Here is a 26,839-nt window from a genome sequence, read left to right on the forward strand (position 1 = left end):
CCGACTGTACAATCTTTCCTACAGCGCTGGCAATACGGTTTCTAGGAATTTAATTAATATTTGTGTACGTAAACTTAGGGTTGTATCGGTTAGAGGTGTGCAACTTCCCATCTCGGGGAAGCCGTGGGTATCCGTGATGTTGATATTAACATGGCCGGCTACTACTTTTAATAGATACTCCCCTTGTCCGGTGTACAGTGAATAGAAGTGAGAAAAATAATATAGCTGAATGTTTCATTTGTACATCTATGAACTCGGGAGGAATACCGTCCCTGATATGATCCAACATGACCAACATTGAAAATTTGGAAATCCCATAGGAACCTAAAAACTTTCAGCTGAATTCTGGAGTAAGCAGACAATTAACCCAACTACTTATACCCTGTAGTAGCATTCTTCTCTCGGAATCTTACTACGAGGTGGGAAAAAAAAAAAACAGTTTAGTCCCTCAATCAATTGCAAGCCTAAGAAATTTTATTTGATATAGAAATTTGACATTTAACTGAATATGGCTTAGTCCAGAGCAAGGCCCCTCAAGCGAGATCTTAGATCTAGATCTGAAATCTTGATCTTGTTGACTGAAATTTTTTTTTTCTTCACACCGTTATCCGAGTAATGGCGTCTTACCGAACCGATACCGGACGAGAAGTCACGGGTATCACTATCACACCCGACATCACATTTTTTTTGAGATCTTGAATTTTCTCGGCTTATGATCGGACTCGACTTTCCTACCTTGGTCTAGCTATGTTTATAATGCCTAACAAGGGATTATGTGCAACTCAAAAATTCGGGGCGAAGGAAGTGAGGGGCAGCAATTAATCATGGGGTGTTGCTACAAAATTCTAATCGATCAGCTAGTCAGCACTGCTTGGAGGGGTGTACTAGCCAGGCATCCCACTCAAAAAATATCGACGACAATTTGATCGCTCATCGGTATACTGAATTCACTAAAGCACTTTTACCTTATTTGCGTTCTAAATTCTTTACAACTAGGAAATTTAGGTCTAGAATTCTATACTATATATAATAGTATTAATACTATATATTTGATGTCTTTTATCCATGGTGCGCTGTTCCTTTCAGACGATTTCAATCCTATAAATTTATAATATATTAAATACTTATGCAAATACACCACCATCAAATCTCGATACGTGAATATAACTCCGATTCTTTCATACTCAAATAATCAACTAGAATTATATTTTAAAATAAACATATTGAATTTTAAAATATGCGTCCACAATCTTTATTATTCCTGACGTTTTCTGTTATTGTGGCAGCAGCCCCACTATCGACCTCAGGCCCATTAACAGCCGGATCTAAGGCCACGGGGGTCACAGTAGACAGATCTCGAGATGGTATGCTCTCCTTGCCTAATTTGACGTTTGCACTTTGGCACATGCACTATAGTACTAAGTAGAAACATTGTGGCACTACTTCTAACATATAAGGATCGCAGGATCTACACACATAACTGGTTTCAATCCCACTGGGGACTTTAAAGACATCCTCGACCGTATGGAATTGGGTATGCATCCTTCATTAATCTATAAGACTTAATATATGCCCTTTCTTTTCAGCATAGGATATTTTCCTAATTTTGAAATAATAAATAGATCTGTCAGCGAGGGATAGCGCTCAAGCTGCAGACCCAAATCCAACCGGACTACTTAACGACAAAAGACAAAGCAGTACTGTTGATTTCGATTCTGATGTGGTTCTGAAAATCGATATTGACAATGGCGGTAGCGATCCCACTCGGGTCGAAGTAAAGCCGAATGTTCGCTTCGATGGACAGGAGTCGGGGAGGGGTAAGACGCACGTTATAGTAGAAGGAGATGTCTTCGCCATTCCGGCAGGACACCATGTTTGGTCCCCAGGTGTATAAGTACAATTATACTAATTTGGCCCCCCCCCTTTTTATTCTTTATGTAACGTCTTATAGCCCGACAGCCCGTTTTTGTACAGCCTCTTATAATAATTTTTTTGGAATCAAGTTTGCGACTTGAGCTGTTTTGGGTCTGTTTCCCAGAACACGGTATAGCATCTGGAACACGAAACATACAGAAACTTAACTTAACAGGTAGGAATTTCGTTCTAGATCCGTCATCCGATTACAAGACGTTTAGAACCCTAAACTTCTATCCCGCTCCCGCGTGTAACGCTATATATATATAACGTATGCACATGTACCACGATATGTATAGGCGAGCCAAGCCTAGAATGCAGATTTAGACTCTAGACTCTAGAATATGCGTTGCCGTTGGATTTCCGAATGAATCAAAATTGGCTGGGCTGGCCTGGGAGGAGTTCAAGTTCGAGTAAAGTTTGTAATCTGGCGAACTCCATTTGCCCTGCCACCATGCAGATGTCGTCACAGGTCAAGGGGGGAGTGTGCGATAAAGGTCGGCTGGTTTGATTTGGTCAAAAATATGTTGAGGAAGGTGTGGCCATGGGCATAACTAACGGGTGGAGTCCGCTACTGACCTCTCTATGTACTTACAAGGGCCCCTTCGAGGAACGCCCTCCGAACAAGGGTTTTCGACGAAATAAACTTGGTAGAACTTGGTACTGGGCTAAGAAGTGCTTAAGCACATGGTGTAGGTACCGCACGTCGCCGTCGCCGGAGATAGGCCATTGAAAGGTTTTTTTCTTCTTTTTCTTGTCCTTTTTTCTTTTCTTCTTTGATTCTTGTTTGGCGAGAAGATGACCTTCCCTCTGCATTCCCTCGAATGAGCTCAACAGAATCACCCGATTATAACCCACCCTTTTGCTTCGAATCTGCATGATACCCCCATATTTCATATGATATCTGGACGTCAGGTATTATTAGGTATCATTCTATACGACCCGAGTCCGAGTCTGAGTCCGAGTCCAAACGGGAGCCTGAAGGAGGTATCATATGTCCTCCTCGGTTGCACATTTCCTGACCCGTAACCTTGGTGGAGGTCTACGCAGAGGGGGTGGGGGCCGAAAGTTCAAGTCAGCTCTTCCTCCCAGCACGGGCGCCTTTATTAATATACGCCATCCCCTCGTTCCATCTCGTCTTTCTCTTCTCAATTCATCTTCATCATCTTCATCATCTTCACTATCACCATCACTATCACCATCATCATCACCACTATCATTGTTATCATCATCTTCTCCAAATCATTTACATCTTGTTCATCAGCCCTTGTCAGCTCGCAGCTTCAGTATGCTTCATCCTCTTCAATCCCAGCACAACAAGGCAATGTCTCCACCGTTTCCTGCCCCATCACGAGCACAAACACAACCACTACCTCTATTAGAACCAGCAATCGAAGAATCCCTCTCATCAACGCCACCAAATGAGGCTGTCGCTGGCATCGATCCCTTAACCGGTCTGCCAAAACGTGGAAACAAGAGAGCATTCGCCAGCGAGGACCCGATTGAAGCTCTTTTGGCAAGAAACGAACACTGGTCGTCATCCGTCAGCAAAAAGTATCCCGAGTTGTTCCCATCTCTCGCCTCAACACAGAAACCTCAGATCCTCTGGTTCGGTTGCAGCGATTCGCGTGTGCCGGAGACAACCATTCTCAACCTGTTGCCTGGTGAGGTTTTCGTCCACAGGAACATTGCCAATTGTCTGCCGCCGAACGATCTCAGTTCCTTGAGTGTCTTGCAATATGCAGTTGAGGTCCTTCAGGTCAAACATATCATTGTCTGTGGTCATTATGGATGTGGTGGTGTCGCGGCCGCTTGCGCCCAGAAAAAGGTATGTGTGATACATCATGAAACATACACCGATTGACCCTCGGTTCCCAATATATATTATATATACTGACATCATTATGTCTCTGATTCAGCTCGGTCTTATTGATGTCTGGCTGAAGAACATTCGGGATGTCCGTGCAAAACATATGCCTGAACTTGAGAACATCAAGGACCCAGAACTCCGAGTCAGACGGCTTGTTGAGCTCCACACAAAGGCACAGGTTCATAACGTTCTCCACAACGCCAATGTTATCGAGGCGATGAAGGAGCGAGGTCTTAAGGTTCACGGTTTCGTCTATGATGTTGCCAATGGAAAGATTAGGAAGTTGGAAGTACCGGACGATCACTCGACGGAAATCTACAATCTCAACAACGATAAGCCACTACACTAAGATATATACCCATATCTTTCATATCTTTTACATCTTCTATGTTTCTCTTTCACTTTCGCTCTTTCTTTACAACACCCTGTATTATTATATCAATCTTTGGGCTATGGTGGGTTGTACTTTTTTTTGGATGTTTTAGCGGAGTATTTTGAGGCAGACAGCTACAATTACTATATACCTATAAGGAGTACCAACGGAATTTTACTTCGAATTCTTTTTCATTCTTTCTCCACACACACACAATGGCAAATTCAAAGTTCCGGATACCCTAGACTGCTTTCGCATCTTGGTTTTCTTGATCTTCAATTTCTCATTTCTTAGCATTCTCATATCAAGCTTTTTCTGCCAACCTATCCTGGCAACACAAATTGTCCAAATGATATCTTTGTCTCCACTTTCGTGAGAACAAAGTATACAGGGGAATCCCCATCGGTTTCCTGCACTCTGACCAACGGCAGCGACGAGCCAAGCAATATGCACGGTTTCTCTGACAGGCTGACATGCGGGTTCAGGTCCCAGCTTTCGTTTCCCCTCTTTCGTTCTGTTCCTTTCCCCGCTTGGAACAGGTGGAATCCGGCAATTTGTGCATTGTCAAACGGCTTGAAAAGAAACCGTGCTTGGGCCTCAATTTCCGAGCTCAAGAGCTCGTCTAGACCTTCAGAGACCGTTGGAAATGACCTGATATTATAGGCATATGTGGGGCGGGGAATGCGGGCGTTTCGAATCGAATGGACTTGGCTCTTTTTTTTCTTTCTCGCCTTGGAAGCTAACTAGCTAGCTACATACATACCTAGTAGCCTGGTACGAGCGCTGGTTCGACGCCGAAAAGTCGTTGAGGGATAGGCAAGTGCGCTGTACTCACACGCACACACGGGAACAACGGCAATGTCGGAACAGCAATCCCGAGGCCGTTCGGGTTCGCTGGTCTTGGTTCGGGTTGAGTAGGCTCGGATTGTCCGGCTGATAACAAATGAAAAAAAGAACCACCCACCCTCGGATGGGGTTACGTCGGCATGTCTATCACTTTTTCTTCCCTTTCATATGCATTCGGCCGTATACGGATTGGTTTCAAAGTGCTTAATGCGGGCACGTCCCGTAGCATATACGTACTTGCTAATAGGAAATCGCCGACAAAATTGGAAGAAGTCGGAGCTTTAACTATATCTTTTTCCCCCACATCTGTGTTATATCTGCATAAGCCTCATATGCTCATGATAATGCATTAATGGGAAAAAACAAGCTTTCTCTAACGCAAGTATACGTTGCTTGTCAGGCCATTTTAGATGAATATTGCCGATGCAAGCTGCCCGGCGGAGTAGGTACAACCGTAGGGAGAATTTTCTTCTTTCTTCTTCTTCCTCTTTTATCCAAAATGATCGTTTTATTTTTTTTTATTTTTTTTTAGGAGTCGTATCTTCGCAATACTAAAGGGGCTTTGCGCATTTTGCATTTGCATTGGTGAGGGGTATTTTTATTATATTATCTTGTGATAGATAAGTATGTATGTTGGTACCTACGAGTATGTATGCTGTCTATATCAGCTGATGAGCGCATAGATGCTCTGCCTCGTGATCACTAGAATCCGTGGGGATAATTCATATTCAAATGTATATTTGCCGATGGAGGCCGAAGCCGAAGATGATCGATATAGACGGTGCTTAAGGTTCCGCGATCAGAACCTGGTTCATTATCGGCCGGCCTCGAGGGGTTTCTAGCTATACTCGAATATTTCCTTCGGATATGCAAATCAAAATTGATTTATTTTATTTCAAAATGATCATGATATCGGGTGAATAAATGTATTGTATACTGATACATAATATCAAAATGTTGATGTTTCGATATGCCACCCGCGAAACATCCAGGGTGCATATCCTGATTCTTCCCCGCATTAAGACTTGTTTACATGTATGTAAATATGCATGCACGGCTATATTTAAGCTATATTTAGAATGCTTATCATAGGTTATTAGTATTGTGTGATAGTCACTAATTGCCACTTCGTCGCCTTGGGCTCTTAGATTGCGGTTACAGATATACAACCCCCCTTCTTTCCATATCACCAGATTTGAGATCCACTATCACGGCCCGGTTGATGTCAAAATGAACTCCCTTGTTACATTATTTCCGAGATTTCGAGAGTTATTATTGTGGGGCTGCTTTAGGAGGGTACATTTGGTTTTAGGTCCTAGACTTCAAAAGGAGGTTAGGAGAGCAGCATACAAGCACGTGTGAATATCTTGATATACGGCTCGTCTAGTAGCTAATTCCTAGTATTCGGAAGAAGAAGCCTAACCAAACATCCCCCTTCAATTTAGTCTGGTCAAAAATCGTATAAGTCCTATAACCGACTTCGGTGTCTTGATCATGGACAATATTTACTAGCTTCCCAGTACAGTAATGATAGATATCGTATGATACAGATGGTGGAGTATTCTAAATATCTACCCTGTTGTCAGATGACCAGATTGATTCCCTGGTAATGTAAGAAGTGGGACAGCTCCGCATGCAGGGCTTGGTTTTGGTAGGGTAGGGTTTTCGACGTTCCCCGAGAACGACGACGTCCTATCGGCATTTACTTCCAATTGGTTTTTGAAAAATGGGTTGTAGTTTGTGGTAGAAAACGGTTCGTAAGAATCGCGCTAAGGACCGTAATGACCAATTTGGCAAATTGAGCAGCGGCAGGTAGGTTATGCATATATTGTATCAACATTAAGCCCTAGTCAGAGCCTTTGGGGTCCTCAGCTCTTCAAAATATTAATGTATATCGGTAATATTTGTCATGATAAAGGGTGCCGGGTGCTGGTACCCAGTCAAACGGTTATCAGAGGACCTCCAATCGTTGTAGACTAGCAAATCCAATATCTCAGTGCAAAGACATCGATACCGTAACATGAATACCATCCGGGGACATGGAATTATACATTAGCTAGTACCAGCTAATTAATAAATCTTAATTCTCCATCCTACTAGGATTCCAAGCTGGCTCCAACATGCGACGCGAGATACGCGAATGCCGTTATCATGGCCATGATGTTGACGTTTGAATATATCTAGATATATCGATATCCAACATAACATGTCGATATATGGTTTATAAGCTAGATAGATACTCTCACAATGTATAACCAATTCTGACTTTCATGATGTCCAAACTCCCTAAATACCGTTATGCACACCAAACACCACGCGCCCAGCCTCCGATACTCGGGATTCAACCGTAATGCATTAATGCATGCATACGGATTCTAACACCTGGGGGAGGAGTAGGATATCGATATGTATAAAATTTATAAAATTCATCACCTGGGGCCAGTCAGCACTACTCCCCCCCCTTTTCCCCAGCTTTTTTTTTTTTTTTTTTTTCCAACCCTATCTCATTTTTTCTCCTCGGAGTTCCTCTCCGCTTATGTTGATGTCGTGCTATGTAAAAAAAATTGATAGGAAAAAAACTTGAGTAGGAGGAAAAATAAGGCTAAAGGGAGCTCACCCCCTTGCCCATGAACCCGCCCAACGGTGGCGCTAAGGGAAAACTACTATAGCTATAATAAACGAAAATGGTGTTTTGTAATTTTTTGCTCGCCTCGTTTCTTTGGTTAAGAGAAGAAAAGAAAAAAAGTACACTTAAACGTTTTTTTTTTCTTAAGAATTCTTTTACTATAAACCTGGTCTCGTACCCAGCTGCCCAGACCTGGAAGCTATTAACCGTTAAAACAACCGAAGGTTACTCTGCATCATGCGCGGGAAGTAGCAAGCATGTAATGTTAGTACATCAGCATGTACATACATACATACATACGTATGTCAGTACTTACTTATGAATTGTTGAGAAGATACTTGTCCACGCGGGGAAAGGAAAAAAGAAGCTGTATATAGCTATATGTGGCTGTTAACTGTTAACTGTTAACTTGTTTGCAGCTGCACATGTTTGACATGTCAAGGCGCAGATCCGAATGCAAAAAATTAACGTAATATGCCCTTAGATTGGTCTAAGATTGGCGAATTTCGGGTTAATGGAACTGTCCAAAACGGCCCAAACGGGGCTTCTTTATTTCGGCATGTGGATGATTCAATTGGTTGGAGCTAAGCTTGGAAAAAGGGCTTGCGAGGATGTTATTGCATTTGATGGCTGGTAGTATTTACGCGAAGCTTTGGAAGTCGTTGAGGTTTTCGAAGCGAAGGTGTGCAACGCAAAATTTACAACAAGCAATCTCGAAGATCAAGTCGAGTGACTAAGTGTGCTCTAAACCTGACTACCTTTACTTATACCAGGATCAAAGATATTACTTGATTCAACGTGTCTGGAGAGGCGTATACCTAAACACTACCTGGGGATTTAATTCAATAGAATGCCTTAGTCCTAATAGTAGAAATTGTACTACCTACCCTGGGGACGGGATCCTAAGATGAAAGACAGGCCCCAATACACATCCAGCTTGTGAGTCCCCCCGAGCTGCGGTGGGCATTGGGAGGAGAAAAGGAAAAGGGGTTAAGGTTATATTTTTTAATAAGAGTGAAACCGTGCAGCTATACTTAATAGACAACTTCATAGACAGAGAGGACAACATGCAAGAGACGTACCTTAGGGATCAATATACTAAGAGCGAGAAACCGTACAAACTTTCATTTCCAAAAATATCCTATAAAAAAATTGATTAGTTTTGAGGCTCAAAATAGTCATGTGACATCCAAACAGGTCCCGCACGTGGTAATAAATATGACCTTGATTACGTTCGTTTACTCTCGATGATCGTGACACGGAGGGATAGCTGGTTGTGCACACTAAGTACTTAGATAATGTGCCGACACCCCCTTTCCGGCACAGTGCTTAAAATAGGGTATATATACAGCCTCGTATTAGTATCTGTGGCATTATAAATTAGACTACACCTTCGAAGTTACTATAGAGATGATATATTTTGATGTATTTGGTGGAAGAGATTGGTGGTATTCTGGGGTAAATTTGTTCTAACTCTGCTAATTTGTTTTTTTGTTTTCTCTTTGTTTTTTTATAACACTAGAATGATGCTTGCAATGATGGGTTGGGTATCGATATATGTACTTAAGGGAAGAAAAAAGAATAGGTAAAAAAAAAAAAGGTAAAGAATATCTCGAAATGAAGGTCTAAAACAAATGAAAATGATGTGCCATGCCATGGTGGCCAAAAAGCCCTTCTATTCCCCGATACTCCACAATCAAGTCTAATCTCTTTTATCCCTCAACTCCCTAAATCTTTTCGTCACCTCCTCTCTCTTAGCAAGAACCTCCTCCTTCCACTGCGTCACATCACGCAAAGCTTTCCAATAATCATCTTTTCTAACCATCAGAAACTCCGTAATCTCCGCAGGCGAGAAGATATCGGCATCCAATAGGTCACCGAACCGAAGAGCTGCTGCTATAAGCTTCTCCTTCGCAATTTCGTCACCTTGTTCTTCATCGTCGTAGTCATGAGAGTACATTATTGTGAATAAGTTGACTATTTGTTCTTTTGTGGCAAGGCCGAAGGGGACTTCGAGGTCTACTCGACCCTTTCTGACGAGAGCTGGATCGAGAACTTCGGGGTGGTTTGTGGTCATTATGAGGATTCGTCCTATATATAAGTTAGTATTTGAGATATAAACTAGGGGTTCTTGGGGTTTTCTCTCTTACCCTCATGGCTAGCTACCCCGTCGATAGCATTCAACAGTCCAGACAATGTCATTTGTGTTTTATGCTCCCCCTTGCCTTGATCCCCACCCGCCGATCCATCTCTTCTCCTGCTAATATCCACAGTATCGATATCTTCCAATAGCACAATACATCTATTCGGTAAAGCTCCAAAGCATGCCAATAATTTATCCTCCGTCATACCCGTATCCACCAAACTCAAACAATAAATCGGCAACCCGAACAATCCACCCAACGCAAAGCTCAAGGAAGTCTTTCCGGTCCCCGGTGGTCCATGGAGTAAGTAACCCCTTCGATAAGGGATTCCTCTGTTAGCATACCACCTTGGAGCCTTTGGGTTTAAAAACTCATTGACGTCTCGTAAGAGCGCCTTTTTTGTAGATTCGTCAAGACTGATGGTGCTGATTGGACGGGTGGCGCGGGTGGCGGCGCAGTACCATCTGGGACTCCAGGAAATATCCTTTGCACGGAAGATTCGAGTTTTGGAGCACTCTTGGGTTAGGTAGATGGATTTTGATTCTTGGAGGAATTCTTTGATGGGGTCGGCGGATTGGCCCCAGCAGGAGATGCGGATGTATTCTGATTTGTTAACTATGATTTAATGAAAGGGAGATTCGTGAGAATTAGTCTTTTCTTCCTGCTCCTGTGAAGAGGGACTTGGAAGATCATGTGAGGTAGATCTAGAGATTGCTTACTACTAAATTGATTCCCAGAAAGGAGGTGGTCCTGTAAAAGACTATCATTCTTGTTTCGTGTGATCCAGAATCTTCTGCCTCGAAAGAAAAAGATATGTTCGCCAACATGGGGTTCAAAGTCCGGCTCTAGTAGCACTGAATGTTAGCCTTCTACAATGGCCATTTAACGCACACTTAACCGCCTCCCCTATGATTATGCACACATACTTGTAAACTTTTGCCATTCGATCAAATGAAACTTTCCGTCCCTTGCTGAAGCATTATACTCCATGACTCTCGTCTGATCCTCAGAATATCCACTGGCCTTCGCTGTTCTTGCTTGCAATCTCCGTGTCGATACATTCACGGCAAGCCATGACATGACATGAGTATAAATGGGATCATCAGAATCGATAGTTATAGATGTTTCGTAGTATAATGAGAGGTAATGTAATACCCTGATCCAAATATATGTTGTAGAGCTAATGATTGCAAAAGTAACGGTGGTAAGACGAAAGATCCAATTGTAGGAAGCCAAACTGAAGAAATCAAAGATATCAGACATGAAGTCTGGGCTAGCTGTTGGTAGGATGGTTTCTAGCATAGTGAGGGGTATGGAAGAAAGAGGATCTGTGTCTCTATCGTATCTAAGGTCGTTGGAGTTTGCTGCTGGGAGGCTTTGGATTTGATTCATCGTGCTGGAGTAGTTTTGGGGGGGAAGAAGTAGAGATACTCCCTTTAAATATTGTTTCCTTCTTCTTCCAGTTGCTCAATTGACTTTAGGTGTTAATGTTTTTTTATCCAGCCTTCTCCAGACTTTGTATGATCTTGGAGTAGACAATGGTGAGGAATTCTTGTCTTGGAAAGATTGGGCGGGCCTTTCTCTGTGCGTTGTGGCGACAGAAGGGAGTGTTGGATTGGACGTCAGCCGACTACCCAACTTGCGGTCCCAAATGTGGAATGACAAGGATAGGGGTCCTCGGGAGGTTTAGTCCGGGCGGGAGCTAGGGCAGCCAAGTACCTCCTTCCCGAGCAGCTTAGATCGATCTGAGATCTGGATAGCTTGGGAGGTGTGTTGGTAAAACTAAGGTACCTTAAGGTATCTTGGATATCTCTGCCTAGGGACCAGTATTCTTGATACTTACAATAGGATGGCTCTTGAGAAACCCTTTGAAATATCGAGGAGGAAATTCAATTAATTTATAGCAAATTATAGCTGTATAGCCCGGCTGTTGCTTGATCCTATATCATTGAATCGAAAGTGGCATACGACACAAACAAAGGAGTGAACTCTCTCCTGCATCGTGTGAGAGTTCTGTCTGCTTCCTCTACAGGGTATCAGCAGAAGTACCGGCATCCGGCGTAGAAGTATTTCAACTTGCGACGAGCCCCTCTCGAGCTCTCCGGCGAAAAGGGAACTATAATGCATAGAGCAATCAATCTATATCGCGGCACAGTATCCCACCAATTCGCAGGAAAGTCAATTGGGAATTCGGGCTCTAAAAGATGGGTACCAGGAAATCAAAAGATATCCGGGTGTCGGTACGAGGGTCTGTGCAAACATCGACAACTTGCATATCCGCCAGTTTGTGTACCCAATCGTAATCCATCAATTTGCCTTTACGGCGCTCCTCCTCCTCCCAATGGCATATTCCAGGCAGGATGCCAGTTTGCTGTCCGTTACGGCCTATCGGCAAATGCATTAAAATGCTGTTTTATGCCTATTCCGCATGCGAGTAAACATGGAAATCCGAATTTGTAGCATGCTTTTCAAATCGAAGTTTGCGCAATCGAGGGGTTCGAGAGTGGAGAACATATTTGTGAAGGTGATGTAGGCCCTTTTTTTGCGGCAGCCGCGGAAATAAAGATATATATAGCATATAACGCTATTTCAAACCAACTTCTTGGAGGTCCTTGTGATGGGGCGCAGTTTCCTAAATCATAAAAACATTCTTTCAACTTGTATCCTCCTTAGATCATCATTTCTTCTTCTCGAAGAACCACCTCAGGTGATTGGGTTCGAGACTAGAAGAACTCTTGTGCAAATATTTGGGTTCATAGACGGAACGGTGGCGTTTGCCATACTATCACGGAGCGCCGATGTTTTGAATGGAATGCTCGTCGCATGAAGTAGGAAGAAGCAGCATGAAGCAGAAGGAAGCAGCACCAGGCAGTAATATCAACGCTCGCTAAACTCCATGTACAAATCGCAGGTTGTGGCATTTTATCCAAAGTCTGCTTGGACCGGCCGTACATATCCGGGAACTCTCAGCGTCACACTGCACGGCACCGAATTCTTGGTACTTGCACTTGACTGAAGGAATGATACCAGAGGTCGCCGCTTTAGGCCTGACCATGGTCTTTCACCGTACTCTGACATATTAGATATTTTTTTCCCAATTTCCTCACGAAGCGCCGTCGAATAGCATAGTTGCTGTAATTATATGGAGTGATCGCCACCTCGCACCGGACGGGCTGACGATTGGAAAGAGACGTTCTTGATGGTAACACAAAAAGGCCCAACACTTGTACCGTATCTTCCTTCGCAGTCTCGTAACCAGACTTGTGTGTTCTTCCTTCGATAAACCCACCGAAAATATCAGCAGGTGACTTGGTATTCATGAACCTCTGGTTCCTATATCCCGCTCTTGCATGAACTTATCCAGGGATCAAAAAAGTGGTCACAGTGTTCTTCATCTATCGACGGCGTTTTCGTGGATGACCCAATTGCAAAAATTGGGTTTGAAAATTCCCAAAAGGGAAGATTTTGGGCTCGAAATTGTTCTCACTGAGTGCCACGGCAGTAGGCAGGAACCGAAAAGAGACGGGAATATGCAGCGCTGTCGATGAAATTGGGGTCAGTCGGAGCGAGGAGCTGTGGTTCTGAAGCAAATCAGAAAGAACGGAAATTTTTTTCATAAGGGTCTTATCGTGAAAAATTGGTGAGACCTGAAAACGATAGAAAGAAATATGTGTCATTCTTAGTAAGAGAATGAAAATACGTCCTTTTGATAGCGAACAACCACATGTGCGCCCAAAAGCTGCCTGATGCACGGCAATTGGATTGGTTCCTCTCCTTCGGAGAAATCTTGGGAGCCTGCAATGCTCCGATTCCGTTTTGGGGGGCTGTCTACCCTGGCCGCCTAGGAGGTTCACTTCAGTTGGGAAGGGCACGAGTCGCACAAAACCACCAGTTATGCACTGGTGGGTGTGGAACAACAAGCGTGGCCTTTCTTCACGCCTCTCAGTCTTACCATGCTGTATGACCCGGGGGAACTGTTCCCTTGTGACCCCTAGACCAAACGCTTATCCACTATTTCTTCTCCTGTCGCCAACTCTTCATAGCCTTTGTACTGTCATGAGCAGCACGGAATACTACAATGCCACGAAGGTAGCCCTCATGATCAGCAATAAATTCTTTCTTTTTCCCCTTTGGAACAATGTCATCTCAAACGGCAAACGGCAGAGCTCTCGTCGTCGTTGTTATACATACTCTGCCTCTCCGACTCCTCCAAACCCGTCAAGAACTCTGTACCCTCGCCCAACGCACCTTTCGGATTAACCGCATGATCCGCAATTTCAATCGTCCTTTGTCGAAAGGTCTCTGACAACGTGTCTACTAGTTCATCTTCTGCGTCTTCGACGAGGTTGACCATTCGCTCTCCAAGGGAATAGTAGTGTGTGGCAAGATCTCGAAGGTTGACGGAGAGAGGGTTGGCCTTAAGTGCATTCATTACTGGTGCAGAGAGTGCGTGAGGAATATTCGTGTGAATGAATGTTTTGGTCCCAAGTTGCTCGCTAGATAATTTGTTAATTAGCAAAAAAATTAATAACAACCTCCAAAACAAGATTTTGAAAGCAAAGTATCACAGCATAAGCAGTGAAATATTGCATTTTTTGTAGTTGGTATCTTGCAGTGTGATGTTGTATAGGGACGAATGGGTATTCCAGCCCTTCGCATGGGGGTTCTTGTAGTACGTTCGTTCGTCTCATCTTTCAAAATCTCGAAAGCGAAAAAGAAACTTGTAGAAGAGGCGACAAGGTATAGAATGGTGTAGGTTTGTACCTGACAGCCAATATCTCAGCCAGCCAAATAGGCATCTCGAGTTTAGTCCCGGCTTTCATATCGGAGTTATCATTTCCGTCCAGGTACCCCAACCCGGGTACATCGACTTCGAAGGTGCATGGTATTTTCTATGAATGAAGATAGGTTGGGTGTGAGCATCCGTGTCAGCCTATTATTGGAACTCAAAATCGACAGCCTAGGTTGCAACCTGTGGAGTTGCCGTCTCCCCGAGTTTTGACGTTTTAAAATCAAGATCTATTAAACGATCATGTAGGGTTTGCATACTGCTCGTGGGCTGAATAATCCTCCCACCGAGACGTTTTGCAACGAGTACAGGCGGAATTGAGATGTATGTAATGGTATAGAATGTACTGGGATGATGATGTTTACCTGTGCATCGGTTAGGATAGCGTCGATATCGTAGTATTTGCTGCCCATTGTCGAGACTTCCACGGTGCAGTGATCTTGATATGATAATTGGATGAAGTTGAAGTTGGTGACAATTGGAAGTTGGAGCTCAAGCTGTCATGTCAAGAGCTCATGGCAGGTATAGTGCTGCTGGACATGGACATGCAATGCATGGTTGTTTGTGGTGTTTCGCGTGGAAAGGACGTGTTGGTTAGCGCATATAATATATTACCTCTTTAGGAAAGTGGGTTGTTATCCATATTTATTTCCTTAAAAGGTAATCTAGGATATAATTCTTATCTCCGAGTATTGTGTAATGGCGCCGGCTTTCGGGAAGTGATGTAATTGTGATATTCTAGACCCGCGGATATTTTGTAAGCGTCGACTAGACTAGCATTCTTTCACCCTCATTTGTAACAAACTCCTGCAATTGACCCTTGATATCTTCAAGAAACCACCGGTAAACAGCCGATTCGATACCAATTCCAATTCTTCGGGTACGTTCGTGTATTTAAAGTGTCCTTTCATGGCTGTTTTACGGACTTGAATTCTTTGGAATACACGCAATGTCACAAGCTAGCCCGAGTTCAAGATATATCAAGATACTGAGACATTAACATATACGTATATCGTCATTTCAACAGGACACAACCACTTCTCAATCGTATTCAACCATGTCGATTGCAGCTTCAGCACGCTCCACGCTCGTCAGAGCATCCAAGGCATCTAGTGTTCGTGCCTTGGGAGGCCTTACCGCTGTCCGAACCAAGTACACCCTTCCGGACCTGCCATATGACTTCGGCGCTCTCGAGCCACATATCTCTGGCCAAATCATGGAGGTAACCTCTTCTATTTTTATTTTTTTTCGTCAGGAGAAGAATAAGGAGTATAGACTAACAAAATTTGGGAATTGATACCAGACCCATTACACAAAGCACCACCAAACCTATGTCAACGGCATCAACGACGCGCAAGAGAAGTTCGCCGCCGCGTCTTCACCTGCCGAGAAGGTTGAATTGACTTCGCTCATCAAGTTCCACGGTGGTGGCCATGTGAACCATAGCTTGTTCTGGGAGAATTTGTCTCCTACCAGCAAGGCTGGTGGTGCACCACCCAGTGGTAAGTTGAGCGAGGCAATCAACGATACCTGGGGTAGCTTGGATGGCTTCAAGGGAAAGATGAAGTATGTTTCTCTCTCATGATAGTATTTGAGTTTCTTTTGTTATAGACTTTGCATTCTAACTATGTAATAGCACCGCTCTTGCCGGTATTCAGGGATCCGGATGGGGATGGCTTGTCAAGGATAACACCACCAATAAGTTGTCTATCATCACTCTACCCGTAAGTCTATCCATCGAGATGTCTGGATATCAGACGGATTTAGTACTGTTCACCGATATGTACAACTGACTAATGCTATTATTATAATTAGAACCAAGACCCAGTAAGCACCACCCAGTACACTCCAATCATTGGTATTGACGCCTGGGAGCACGCATATTAGTAAGTCTATCATTTACTCCTATTCGAAATTAATAGGAACTATAAATATCTAACCGCATTACGTGCAGTCTCCAATACAAGAACGTTAAGGCCGATTATTTCAAGGCTATCTGGAACGTTATCAACTGGCAAACTGGAGAGAAGAGATTCTCTTCCTAGTTGGTTCAATAGAGACTTTCAACTTGTCGCTAAGCGAAGGGAGTGAAGGGCTTGTAGTTAGTATTGGTACAATAAGTATTTCAAGAAGCAATTTTGGCCTTGATATCACTTTTAGTACAAGAGACGAGGTTCTGCGTATACTCTAATATCGTTACTAAGGGATCATATGTGATCATATCATGACGAGTGAAGTGAAAAGTTAGTAATTAAGAATATACACTTATTAAATCCCAAGTACATATTGCATACACAGCAAAAACACCCCTAAAATCATGTAGCACTATTATCTATCAATCATTCCAGAATTTTTGACAAAAAGATCTAATCCGACGCAGATTGGATCGTTAACTTGGAAATTTATGTCCCCAACTTCAACAGTAGAACAAATCGAAAATGTGTTGCCTTGAAATTAGGCGGTTGTGATTGGCCACACGCCAAAAATGACCTCAGAAGTCAACTTCAAACCCGACAGACTTCGACAACCTCGAATTTTGAAGCCCTTCCGACATCGTCACCAGCCAATTGACGGGAGTCACTAACATCATCGAGGTCGGTCCCTATAGGCCCTACTACTGCCCACCATGCTGGCCTCACGAAGTGCTTCCTCTTCTGTCCGCGCCATCTCCAAACGCCTCTCCACAGCCGCCTCCTCCTCCTCGACATCCACCACCACCCTCCTCCGCACCACCGCCTCTTCCCTCCAACATGTCCGCGGCCTAGCCACCCCGGCAGCAGACCCGGCTCCAGCCCCAAAACGTACCCAATTCGGCGGTCTAAAAGATCAAGACCGTATCTTCCAAAACCTCTACGGCCACCACGGCGCCGATCTCAAATCCGCGCAGAAGTACGGCGACTGGTACAAAACCAAAGAAATAATCCTCAAGGGACACGATTGGATCATCAATGAAATCAAAGCCTCAGGACTCCGAGGCCGTGGTGGTGCTGGTTTCCCATCTGGCATGAAATGGTCCTTTATGAATTTCCCGGGATGGGATAAAGATACCCGGCCGAGATATTTGGTCGTCAATGCCGACGAAGGTGAACCTGGGACTTGTAAGGATCGTGAGATCATGAGGAAAGATCCTCATAAACTCATCGAAGGGTGTTTGGTCGCCGGAAGGGCTATGAATGCTACTGCTGCGTATATTTATATTCGTGGGGAGTTTTATCATGAGGCTACTTGTGTGCAGAGGGCGATTCAAGAGGCCTATGCTGCTGGATTGATCGGGAAGAACGCATGTGGCAGCGGATATGACTTCGATGTCTACGTGCACCGAGGAATGGGAGCATACATCTGTGGTGAAGAAACCTCGCTCATTGAATCCCTTGAAGGCAAGCCAGGAAAACCGCGTTTAAAGCCACCATTCCCGGCTTCGGTCGGTCTCTTCGGTTGTCCATCCACTGTCGCTAATGTTGAAACCGTTGCTGTTGCGCCAACAATCTGTCGTCGTGGCGGGAAGTGGTTTGATAGCTTCGGCCGTGATCGGAATTCTGGTACCAAGCTATTCTGTATCTCCGGAAATGTCAACAACCCTTGCACCGTCGAGGAAGAAATGTCAATCCCGCTCAAGGAGTTGATTGAGAAGCACTGCGGTGGTGTTCGTGGCGGATGGGATAATCTGCTTGCTGTCATCCCCGGTGGTTCCTCGACCCCGATTCTACCAAAGCATATCTGCGACGATGTGCTTATGGACTTTGATGCTTTGAAGGACGCACAGAGTGGATTGGGAACCGCAGCAGTTATTGTGCTTGATAAGAGTGCGGATGTGGTCAGATCTATTGCTCGATTGTCGGTCTTTTACAGACATGAGAGTTGTGGACAGTGCACACCTTGCAGAGAAGGTAGCAAGTGGACACAGCAGATTATGGAGCGGTTTGAGAGGGGACAGGGAAGTGTTAGGGAGATTGATATGTTGCAGGAGTTGACGAAGCAGGTTGAGGGACATTCTATTTGTGGTATGTATCTTCTACTCAGCTGAAGTTCTAATATCGAAGAAAGGAAGGATGCTAACATATGGGAAATAGCTTTGGGAGAGGCTTTCGCCTGGCCGATTCAAGGGTTAATAAGACACTTTAGACCAGAACTTGAGGCACGGATGCAGAAGTATGCTGAATTACAGGGCGGTGCTGCCAGAGCTGGTGGATGGGATCATGATTCTGCGCTGAAGGGTACATTCTCTACACCCGGACCTTGAAGACTTTCTTTATAAGAAAATGGGTTCCGGTCTTTTTTGATTCAGCGTGTATATTTTTTGGTTCCTTTTCACAAAAAGCTGTTTTTACCGATAGTGTAACGGCAGTTGTATAGGTTAGATTCGGTCATCCTTTTTTCTTCTATTTAACTTCGAATTGTGTATAGTCATTTCTTTTTTCTCTTCCTCTTAGGGAAAAAGAAAGAAACGTTTTTTTATGTCGAATATATAATATTTCAGTACATACGTCCTAGATTGGGGTATCGTATTCGAAGTCTATGATGATGGAAGTCTTCCAAATTATGGGATCGTGAGGTAGCTGTAATGCAAGAGTAACCCGCCCCCAATAACGCCAAACAGCGGTTAACATAAAAGCAATAAAAAGGATATAACGCTATACACAAATACTCTTTCTCTTCCAAGGCATTAACGATTGATGATTGACATGAAATAAAATAAAAGATCATGCAGCAGCCTCCTTAACCGGCTTAACTTCATCTTTACCACCATCTATAAACGTCGGCACTTCTTCTTGCAGGAAGCTGGGTATCTCGCTTTCCATGTTTGCTTCACTCCAGCCGAGCTCTGCCTCTGCGCCTAGAGCCTCGAGTTCGGCGTCCAACTCCGATTCGTCGATATCGTCGGGTACATCGTAAGCTCTTGCTAAGGAAGCGTTGATGTCGTTTCCTATTTCGAGGAGGTCTGCCATTTCATCCTGGAGTTGTTCTATTTTGTCGATGTCTATTTTGCCGTATTGCTTTTTTAGGGTTTGGTTTGTAGTTTTGAGGGCGTCGACGGTGGTCATTACGTCTGGTTTTCAAGAATTTAGTAACATATTCCCCACAATTCACGAGGTTAAACTCGGCGAAGGGAAATGAAAGAAAAATACTCTTCAAATTATCCGTCATCATATTAGCCTGTTCCATATTCCAACTCTGGTTCATCAACTGATCCCTCTGAGTCTCATACTGTTTCCTACGTTTTAAGACAGAGAGAGCCTTGGTTTTTACGGAGTTTTTCGCGGGACCGTCACGCATTTTTGACATTTTGGACTGGTAGGTTGCTAGTTCGGCATTTAGTTTTGAGATTTGGACGTCTAGGGAGGACACGCGGGTATCGATTTTGGAGATGGCATCGTCCAAGGTTGGCTTTGGACCGGTGGCTTTGGTGCCGAAGAGGCGATTCATTTTGGATGTTTCTTTTCCCTTTTTGGTTCTTTTAGGTTTCTAGTTAGGGAAGTAGTCGGTAGGGGTTATTGTAGTATGATGGCGGGTGGCGCTGAGGTTGAGATGGATGGAGGAGATGGGATGAAGTGAGAGGATGGGAGAGTTAAAGCGGTGGAGGGGCAATTCGTCAGATGTCTAACGTTGCGACAAAACAGTGCAAACGTCACCCGGCAGCTTTAGCTCCCTAAGCTTGGCTTATGCTTAATTACAATTCCACTGCTCAACAAAAAAGAACCCTTTGAATTCGGTATCTTAAAAAAGAGAGAGAAAATAAAAAGGTTTCTATGTTCGAGTCGATAGAATAACCGGTTTCTTAAAAATCAACAGATACTTTATTTTAGTTTCTATTGAAATCTGAGGTTGGTAAGGCTAACTCGATCACAGGTGTTATGGTGAAGAGCTTCAACCACAGTCAACACATATGCACATATCGATCTCTGATGCTGATCTATCTGTTCATGAGGGCCTATGCATATATGCTTTATCTCGCCCATGCTACTGGAGCAAGTGATATTATATTAAGCGCTGTCTTTGTTTCATATGGTCAGGTATATTTTCCCAGAATCCAATACGCACCGGCAGAAGGTCCAGCCGGAAGCGCTTTTAGAGATCAGAGAATAATATCAAATGCCGAACTGCGACGAGACAAAACTGCCCAACTGTCCCAGGGACTATAGCCCAACTTGTCAAAAAGGCAATACCCTATTTTGCACTAGCTCAGAAAGTTCAGGCAAGAAGCGAGTATGTGATTAGAGGATGTCTTTCTAGATATGGCCGAGTATACAACCTTGTCAGGGCTTCGGGGACAACATCAGCCTAAGATTCGGACACTATAGCCGCCTGGATTGATAATACTAGCATGATGTTTATATATCAGAATACCCACGGATAGATATTCTCCTAGATCTGAGGAAAATTTCGTACTCTACTGAATCTGCACTTGACGGGGTTGCTAGTGAAGGCTGCAGAGGTACTAGGAGACATACCATGACCGGCCAGACACACGTGCACCTAAAGTATTCTGGTATTAATATGTGGGAACTAGATTTCGAAACAGACTTCTAAACCATATCAACCTTGCAAATGAAATAACTTTTTCAGTCTTAGCGAAATTCAAGACGAAGATGTTACTCTTGTAGGAGATTGGGGGTGGTCAGAATCCTGCCAGGAGGCTTATAAGCTTATTGATTAGGAGACTGGTGGGATATATCCTTCTGATTTGGTATTCCGAGCATACTAAATTTATAATTAACTTAGAAACGAAAGTATACGTATGTAAGTTGGTGTTAATTTGAAGTATCAGGAGGTATATGGTATCGATTGAATATTTTATATCACCAATAGTATCGATACCAATACTGGTATAATCTCATTCGTATGATAGCTGTCATCCAACCTCTGACTACCTCGTCCATTTAGCCGTCTAATTTTCAAACTATATACTCAACTTTATCTCTAATCCCTCCTCGATAATATTAATTAAATGCGTTATCTTTTCACATGTATACGTAGCTTAGTGTTAATTAGTAGTCTCCAGTAGTGCACCGGGCCTGTTGAGAAGAATGAATGTCCTGTGTTGCACCAATGTTGCATATTTCCTGACAAAACGGGTAATTTTATAAGTGACAAACATATATCCCTCTAAAAGGCCAGCTTTGAGTAGCTGCGGATGCGCCTGTGTTATATAACCACCAAGTTCCCTAAGCAAGCCGCAGGAAGTCTGGAGTAAGCTAAATTATAGACAACCCCCCAGGAGTAAGTTACCTCCCTCGCTCATTAACCTCACTCAACCTCACAATCACTAACTCATCTCTTCTAAAAAAAAGGAAAGGAAGAGAGAAGATGCGACAATGCAAGTCCCCGGGTTCACACACACACCCATCAGTCAATTCTTCGTCTACTACCTCGTCATAGCCGCCGTCTTAATCTCGGTCAGCGACTACAAATACCTCTTTCACATCCAAATAATCCCGCATTTATGGCGATGGGGACAATGGTGGAGAGTTCTGATCTGGCAGTTTTCGTATGCCAATACCGGTGAAGTGCTTTTTGCTTCGTTGGCGGTTTATACGCTTAGAGTCGTGGAGAGGTTGTGGGGGAGTAGGAAGTTTGCTGTATGTGGTTTTTTACCCTTTCCCTTCTTTCTTTTTTCCTAATTCTTTGGAGTTTGTTATTATGATGATGATGGTGATGATGGTGATGGAGACGATGGTATACTATTATGATATAGATGACGCTGACGTTGTGATGGTGACGATGATAACAACAGAGCTTCATAACCTACAACCTAATCTTCACATCCCTCATAACCCCCCTCCTCCTCGCCATAATCTTCCGACCTCTAACCCTCTGGCGAATGAACTACCTCCCACCGGGTCCGACCCCTCTAATCTTCGCAATCCTAGCCCAATTCCACGCCACAATCCCATCAACCTACAAATTCCGTCTCTTGCTCCCCATCTCCCCTTCACCACCCCCACCGGAAGCAACACCATCCCTCCAAGTCGCAAGAGAAGAATCAGAACCATCCATCACTCTATCCGATAAATTCTACGTCTATATCGTTGCCGCTCAGTTGGCTGTTAGTCAGTTCCCAGGGAGTTTGGTGGGTGCTGCTGTAGGTTGGATTGCTGGGTATGCTTGGAGAGCTGAGGTTGTGCCTTGGGGGAGGTGGAGGTGGCCGATTTGGTTGTTTGAGAAGAGGGGGGTTAATGATGGTGGTAGTGGGTATGGGGAACTTAGGAGGATGGCTAGAGGGGAAGGGGAACAGGGGACCGGGGTGCAGCAGGTTGGAGAGGGGCAGGAACAAGGGGATGGAGATGGGAGGAGGCCGTTGAGTACGCAGATTTTGGATCAGTTTAGGGGAGGGTTTTAGGGTTTGATTTGGACGGGTAAGGTGTATTTCTTTGTATGTTAATGTGTGTATGGGTTATTATTCTTTTTTTCTCTAGCATATTTGCTATAATTTACCTATTTATGGCAGTCGATCAGTCGGGCCTTATACCTTGAAAGTGTAGAGATATAGAGATTAGAGAGTGTGGTGGGAATTTCCCTTGATATTCAGGAAGTAGTAGTCTCTGATGTTATGATCATGAAGCTTGAGCGTATCTTCATAAAGTACTTAACTTAAGGAGCTTGTGTAATGAGGCTCTGCGAGCTATCCTCTTGGCATCCAAACCATCTGTCATACATCCACACCTTGAACATTTTCGCGTCACAACCTTCCCTTCCCTTCCCTTCCCTTCCCTTCCCTTCCTTCTCCACGCCCTCACCACCACCATCGTCATCATCAGACCACTCCCCAAATGATGAAACGTTCCAAACTCTCCATGCAAGTCGCCTACGACTCCGACTCCTCCCAAGCAAACACCGACTCCGATGCCGACCTCCCAAACGATGATAATACTACCATAACCAACAACGAATTCGATACATCATCCCACCGTCGCAAACGTCAAAAACGTTCTAAACAGGACGCGAAAGAAGCTGCCGCTCTGGGAGTCTTCGGTAGCGATAGCGATGACGACGATGATAACTTTAGAGATTATTCTAGAGGGAAGAGGGGAAAAGTCGGGTTTAGGAATTTGAGGGAAGGGGGGATGAGTTTTGTTAAGAAGGGGGAAGGGAAGGGGAAAGATGATGAGTATGGTGATGATGATGATGATGATGATGACGACGACGATGACGATGAAGAGGAGGAAGATGAAGATGGAGATGAAGGGCTCAAGCAAGATCCATTCGCTGTGGAAGCTACAGCCGGTCTTCGCGATATAGGAACTCGAAGAGGAAACGAAGGATACTCCGAAGATGAAGATGAAGAAGAGGAATCACGACCAACAATCGGTCTCGGAAACGCCCTGCGAACCGCATTCTCCGCCGTCACCCCAGCTACAGCAGACGAAATGTCACTTGATGAAAGTGCAGACGATAAACCCCGAATCTCATTAAAACCCCGTCTGTTCGCTCCAAGAGCCTTGGGCGGTGGTGGTAGCAATCTAAAAGGTTTTACATCTGGAACTGCTACACCGGGTTCTTTGGACGGTCATCGTGGGTTGGGGTTTCAATCCGCTGGGACCAGTAGTATGGAACAATCACCTGCTCCTGAAGTTCAAAAACCTTTGTTCAGACGAGCGGGGCTTGGAAGCGGAAGTGGTGGTGGTGGAGGAGTCGGGTTGGGATTTAGGAAGGCCGGGGTTATTGATTCTACAGATTTAGCTGGAGAAGAGGAGAAGATGGATGAAGATTATTATGATGGGCGGGGAGAAGAGGAGGAGGAGGAAGTAAAGGCCTCTATGATTAACCCCCTCGGTCAGGGATTCGTTTCATCGATACAAAAGGAAGCAATGATGTTTGCACCTCCAAATGGTGGTGAACAGGAAGAAGAGGAAGAGGCGGTAGTCGAAAAACAAAAGGCCAGACCATCGTTTACCGACGTCCGAGGGATGAGGGGGAAGAAACAAAAGGGTGATGCACCAGTGATCAATCAAGATTCCTTCGCTGCGAAGATGATGGCAAAGATGGGGTATCAACCAGGCCAGGGTTTGGGAAAAACTGGAGAAGGAAGATTGGCGCCTGTGGATACGCAATTAAGACCTACGAGAATTGGTTTGGGTGCTGTCAAGGAGAAGACCGAACAAGCAAAGAAGGAGGAGAGACGGGCGAAGATTTTGAGAGGAGAGGTGCCGAGCGATAGTGATAGTGAGAAGGAGAGGAAGAGGAGGAAGAAGAAGAAGAAGGGACTGGCTGGGCTTAGTAGTAAAGAGGGTAGCGGCGCTAGCACGCCGGCTAGGAGGCGGCCTCAATTTAAGACCGCAGAAGAGATGGCGAAGGAGTTGGAAGGCGTGGAAGTTCCATCTGCTTTGAAGAATTTGATCGATTTGACCGGGAAGGGGGTTGATGTTGGTAGTCCTGGAATTATGGCGGGAGGACTGTCCGAGGTGGAGAATGAGAATGTAAAGATTGCGAAACTAGCAAGGAAGGAACTCGAGGATTTCGCCAGAGAGTGGAAGAGATTGCAGGAAAGGAAGAAGTTTTTGCAATTGGAGGAGAAACAGATGACGGAGGATATGGACGAGCAGGCGGAGACTGTGAAAGCTTTACAAGGGATCGTGGATGGAGCTGAGAAGCTTGCTATCGATGTATCCGTTGCGGACAGTCGGAATGAGTTTGAAGACAAAATCGCGGCTTTGGCGTCTGAGCTTGAGGCGATGCAGTTCAAATACAAGAACGAAGTGGAACTGTACGATCTCTCAGAAGTCGCTATCGCTGCATTCCATCCTTTGGTAAGAATTCTTAATTCACAGCTTAACTTAAATATCTCCTTTATACTAACATTTACATAGTTCAAATCCGCCTTAGCAATCTGGGATCCTCTCACCGACCCTGTCTACCTCCTAGATTACATCCGCAAACTTCGCCCCATTTTCAACGTCCGCACCCTCGAAGACATGGAGGCCTCCCTCGTCACAACGGGATACGCTGAAAAATCGGGTAAAATGTCAACATATTACGAAAGCATGATGTATAGCATCTGGCTACCCAAGATCCGCAGTACCATTAACAACCACTGGAACGTTCACGATCCCACGCCCGTTCTCACAATTCTTGAAACCTGGGCCGGTGTGTTACCACCATTTGTTAGTGACAACATTTTGAACCAGCTGGTCCTGCCGAAAGTCAAAGCTGCGGTTACAGAATGGAACCCACGGGTCTCATCAAGAAGGAAAACAGCACCTCCACCGCATGTGTGGGTTTTCCCGTGGTTACCACATCTATCGTCACATATGGATGATCTAGTGAGAGAGGTTAAGAGGAAATTCAAGGGTGTTCTGGATAAATGGGATCTCTATAAGGGAGTCATAGACGGCCTAGAAGCCTGGAGAGAAGTCTTCGGACCCGGAGAATTGGAAAAGATGTTAATCTCCCACCTCCTACCACGACTAGCCGATTTACTACGACGAAAATTTGAAGTCAACCCGGCGGATCAAGATATAGCACCATTAGAAGCAGTAATGGCATGGCATGGGTTCTTCCGACAATCCACATTTGCACAATTACTCGAGGCGGAGTTTTTCCCAAAGTGGATGCAGACGTTATATACGTGGTTGACGATGGAAGGGGTTGATTTGGAAGAAGTCGGGGAGTGGTATAAATGGTGGCAAGCACAGTTTCCTGAGGAGGTTAGAGAGTATGTACTTGTTAGGAGGGAGTTTAAGAAGGCGGTTGATATGATGGGACAGGCGGTTGATGTTATGGATGGAGTTGAAGGGGTGACTATTGTTCCGCCAGAAAGTGGTGCTGCGAAGCCTATTAAACCGCAACCGCCATCGGTGGAAGAGAAGAAAAAGGGGAAGTCTGGGAAGGGTGGTAGTGGTGGTGGTGGAGGAGGAGGAGTACAGACGGAAACGACGTTTAGAGAGTATATGGAGGAATGGTGTGCTGAACAAGGGTTATTATTAATGCCTTTGAGGAAAGCGCATGAGGGGACCGGGTTCCCGTTGTTTAGGATTACGGATAGTCCGAGTGGGAGTGGCGGGGTGCTTTGTTATTTCAGTCAGGATGTTGTTTGGGCGCAGGATAGGAAGAAGAAGGAGGTTTTTGAACCGATCAGTTTGGAGAAGGTTGTGCAGAGGGTGGAGGCGGGGCATCGGTAGGTCATAATTAATATTAATATTAATATTAATATGATATACAATCCTGCATATTATTTGAGGTTATATATAGTAGTACCTAAGGAATGTACGATAGAGTCGATAGAGAGATGTTTTGATAAGATAACAAAAAATGATACCCCAGCATTTTGCATGCATTGCCA

General features: G+C 44.5%; 9 protein-coding genes across 9 annotated transcripts; 6 read left to right on the forward strand and 3 right to left on the reverse strand.

Moving 5' to 3' along the window:
- Positions 1-1,237: 1,237 nt before the first annotated feature.
- On the forward strand, positions 1,238-1,894 carry AOL_s00054g683 (uncharacterized protein; the record flags this gene model as incomplete). The annotated part of the gene is made up of 3 exons (XM_011121999.1): positions 1,238-1,364; positions 1,466-1,534; positions 1,623-1,894. The coding sequence occupies 3 exons, from the start codon at positions 1,238-1,240 to the stop codon at positions 1,892-1,894; spliced, it is 468 nt and encodes a 155-aa protein (XP_011120301.1).
- Positions 1,895-2,908: 1,014 nt separating this feature from the next.
- On the forward strand, positions 2,909-4,133 carry AOL_s00054g684 (uncharacterized protein; the record flags this gene model as incomplete). The annotated part of the gene is made up of 2 exons (XM_011122000.1): positions 2,909-3,742; positions 3,834-4,133. 2 exons carry the CDS (start codon positions 2,909-2,911, stop codon positions 4,131-4,133), a joined length of 1,134 nt encoding a protein of 377 aa, XP_011120302.1.
- Positions 4,134-9,331: 5,198 nt separating this feature from the next.
- AOL_s00054g685 (uncharacterized protein) lies at positions 9,332-11,075 on the reverse strand (the record flags this gene model as incomplete). Its single annotated transcript, XM_011122001.1, has 4 exons — positions 9,332-9,720; positions 9,780-10,388; positions 10,493-10,618; positions 10,700-11,075. The coding sequence occupies 4 exons, from the start codon at positions 11,073-11,075 to the stop codon at positions 9,332-9,334; spliced, it is 1,500 nt and encodes a 499-aa protein (XP_011120303.1).
- A 2,839-nt stretch (positions 11,076-13,914) lies between these two features.
- Positions 13,915-14,975, reverse strand: AOL_s00054g686 (uncharacterized protein; the record flags this gene model as incomplete). The annotated part of the gene is made up of 3 exons (XM_011122002.1): positions 13,915-14,269; positions 14,538-14,665; positions 14,928-14,975. The coding sequence occupies 3 exons, from the start codon at positions 14,973-14,975 to the stop codon at positions 13,915-13,917; spliced, it is 531 nt and encodes a 176-aa protein (XP_011120304.1).
- A 644-nt stretch (positions 14,976-15,619) lies between these two features.
- Positions 15,620-16,607, forward strand: AOL_s00054g687 (uncharacterized protein; the record flags this gene model as incomplete). The annotated part of the gene is made up of 5 exons (XM_011122003.1): positions 15,620-15,784; positions 15,866-16,128; positions 16,199-16,286; positions 16,378-16,448; positions 16,517-16,607. 5 exons carry the CDS (start codon positions 15,620-15,622, stop codon positions 16,605-16,607), a joined length of 678 nt encoding a protein of 225 aa, XP_011120305.1.
- Positions 16,608-17,188: 581 nt separating this feature from the next.
- Positions 17,189-18,802, forward strand: AOL_s00054g688 (uncharacterized protein; the record flags this gene model as incomplete). Its single annotated transcript, XM_011122004.1, has 2 exons — positions 17,189-18,563; positions 18,633-18,802. The coding sequence occupies 2 exons, from the start codon at positions 17,189-17,191 to the stop codon at positions 18,800-18,802; spliced, it is 1,545 nt and encodes a 514-aa protein (XP_011120306.1).
- A 460-nt stretch (positions 18,803-19,262) lies between these two features.
- Positions 19,263-19,986, reverse strand: AOL_s00054g689 (uncharacterized protein; the record flags this gene model as incomplete). Its single annotated transcript, XM_011122005.1, has 2 exons — positions 19,263-19,609; positions 19,689-19,986. The coding sequence occupies 2 exons, from the start codon at positions 19,984-19,986 to the stop codon at positions 19,263-19,265; spliced, it is 645 nt and encodes a 214-aa protein (XP_011120307.1).
- A 1,889-nt stretch (positions 19,987-21,875) lies between these two features.
- On the forward strand, positions 21,876-22,900 carry AOL_s00054g690 (uncharacterized protein; the record flags this gene model as incomplete). Its single annotated transcript, XM_011122006.1, has 2 exons — positions 21,876-22,139; positions 22,295-22,900. The coding sequence occupies 2 exons, from the start codon at positions 21,876-21,878 to the stop codon at positions 22,898-22,900; spliced, it is 870 nt and encodes a 289-aa protein (XP_011120308.1).
- A 430-nt stretch (positions 22,901-23,330) lies between these two features.
- On the forward strand, positions 23,331-26,678 carry AOL_s00054g691 (uncharacterized protein; the record flags this gene model as incomplete). Its single annotated transcript, XM_011122007.1, has 2 exons — positions 23,331-25,307; positions 25,368-26,678. 2 exons carry the CDS (start codon positions 23,331-23,333, stop codon positions 26,676-26,678), a joined length of 3,288 nt encoding a protein of 1,095 aa, XP_011120309.1.
- Between the last annotated feature and the right edge of the window lie 161 nt (positions 26,679-26,839).

Source organism: Orbilia oligospora, assembly GCF_000225545.1.
Source record: "Orbilia oligospora ATCC 24927 unplaced genomic scaffold scaffold00054, whole genome shotgun sequence".
NCBI lineage: Eukaryota > Fungi > Ascomycota > Orbiliomycetes > Orbiliales > Orbiliaceae > Orbilia > Orbilia oligospora.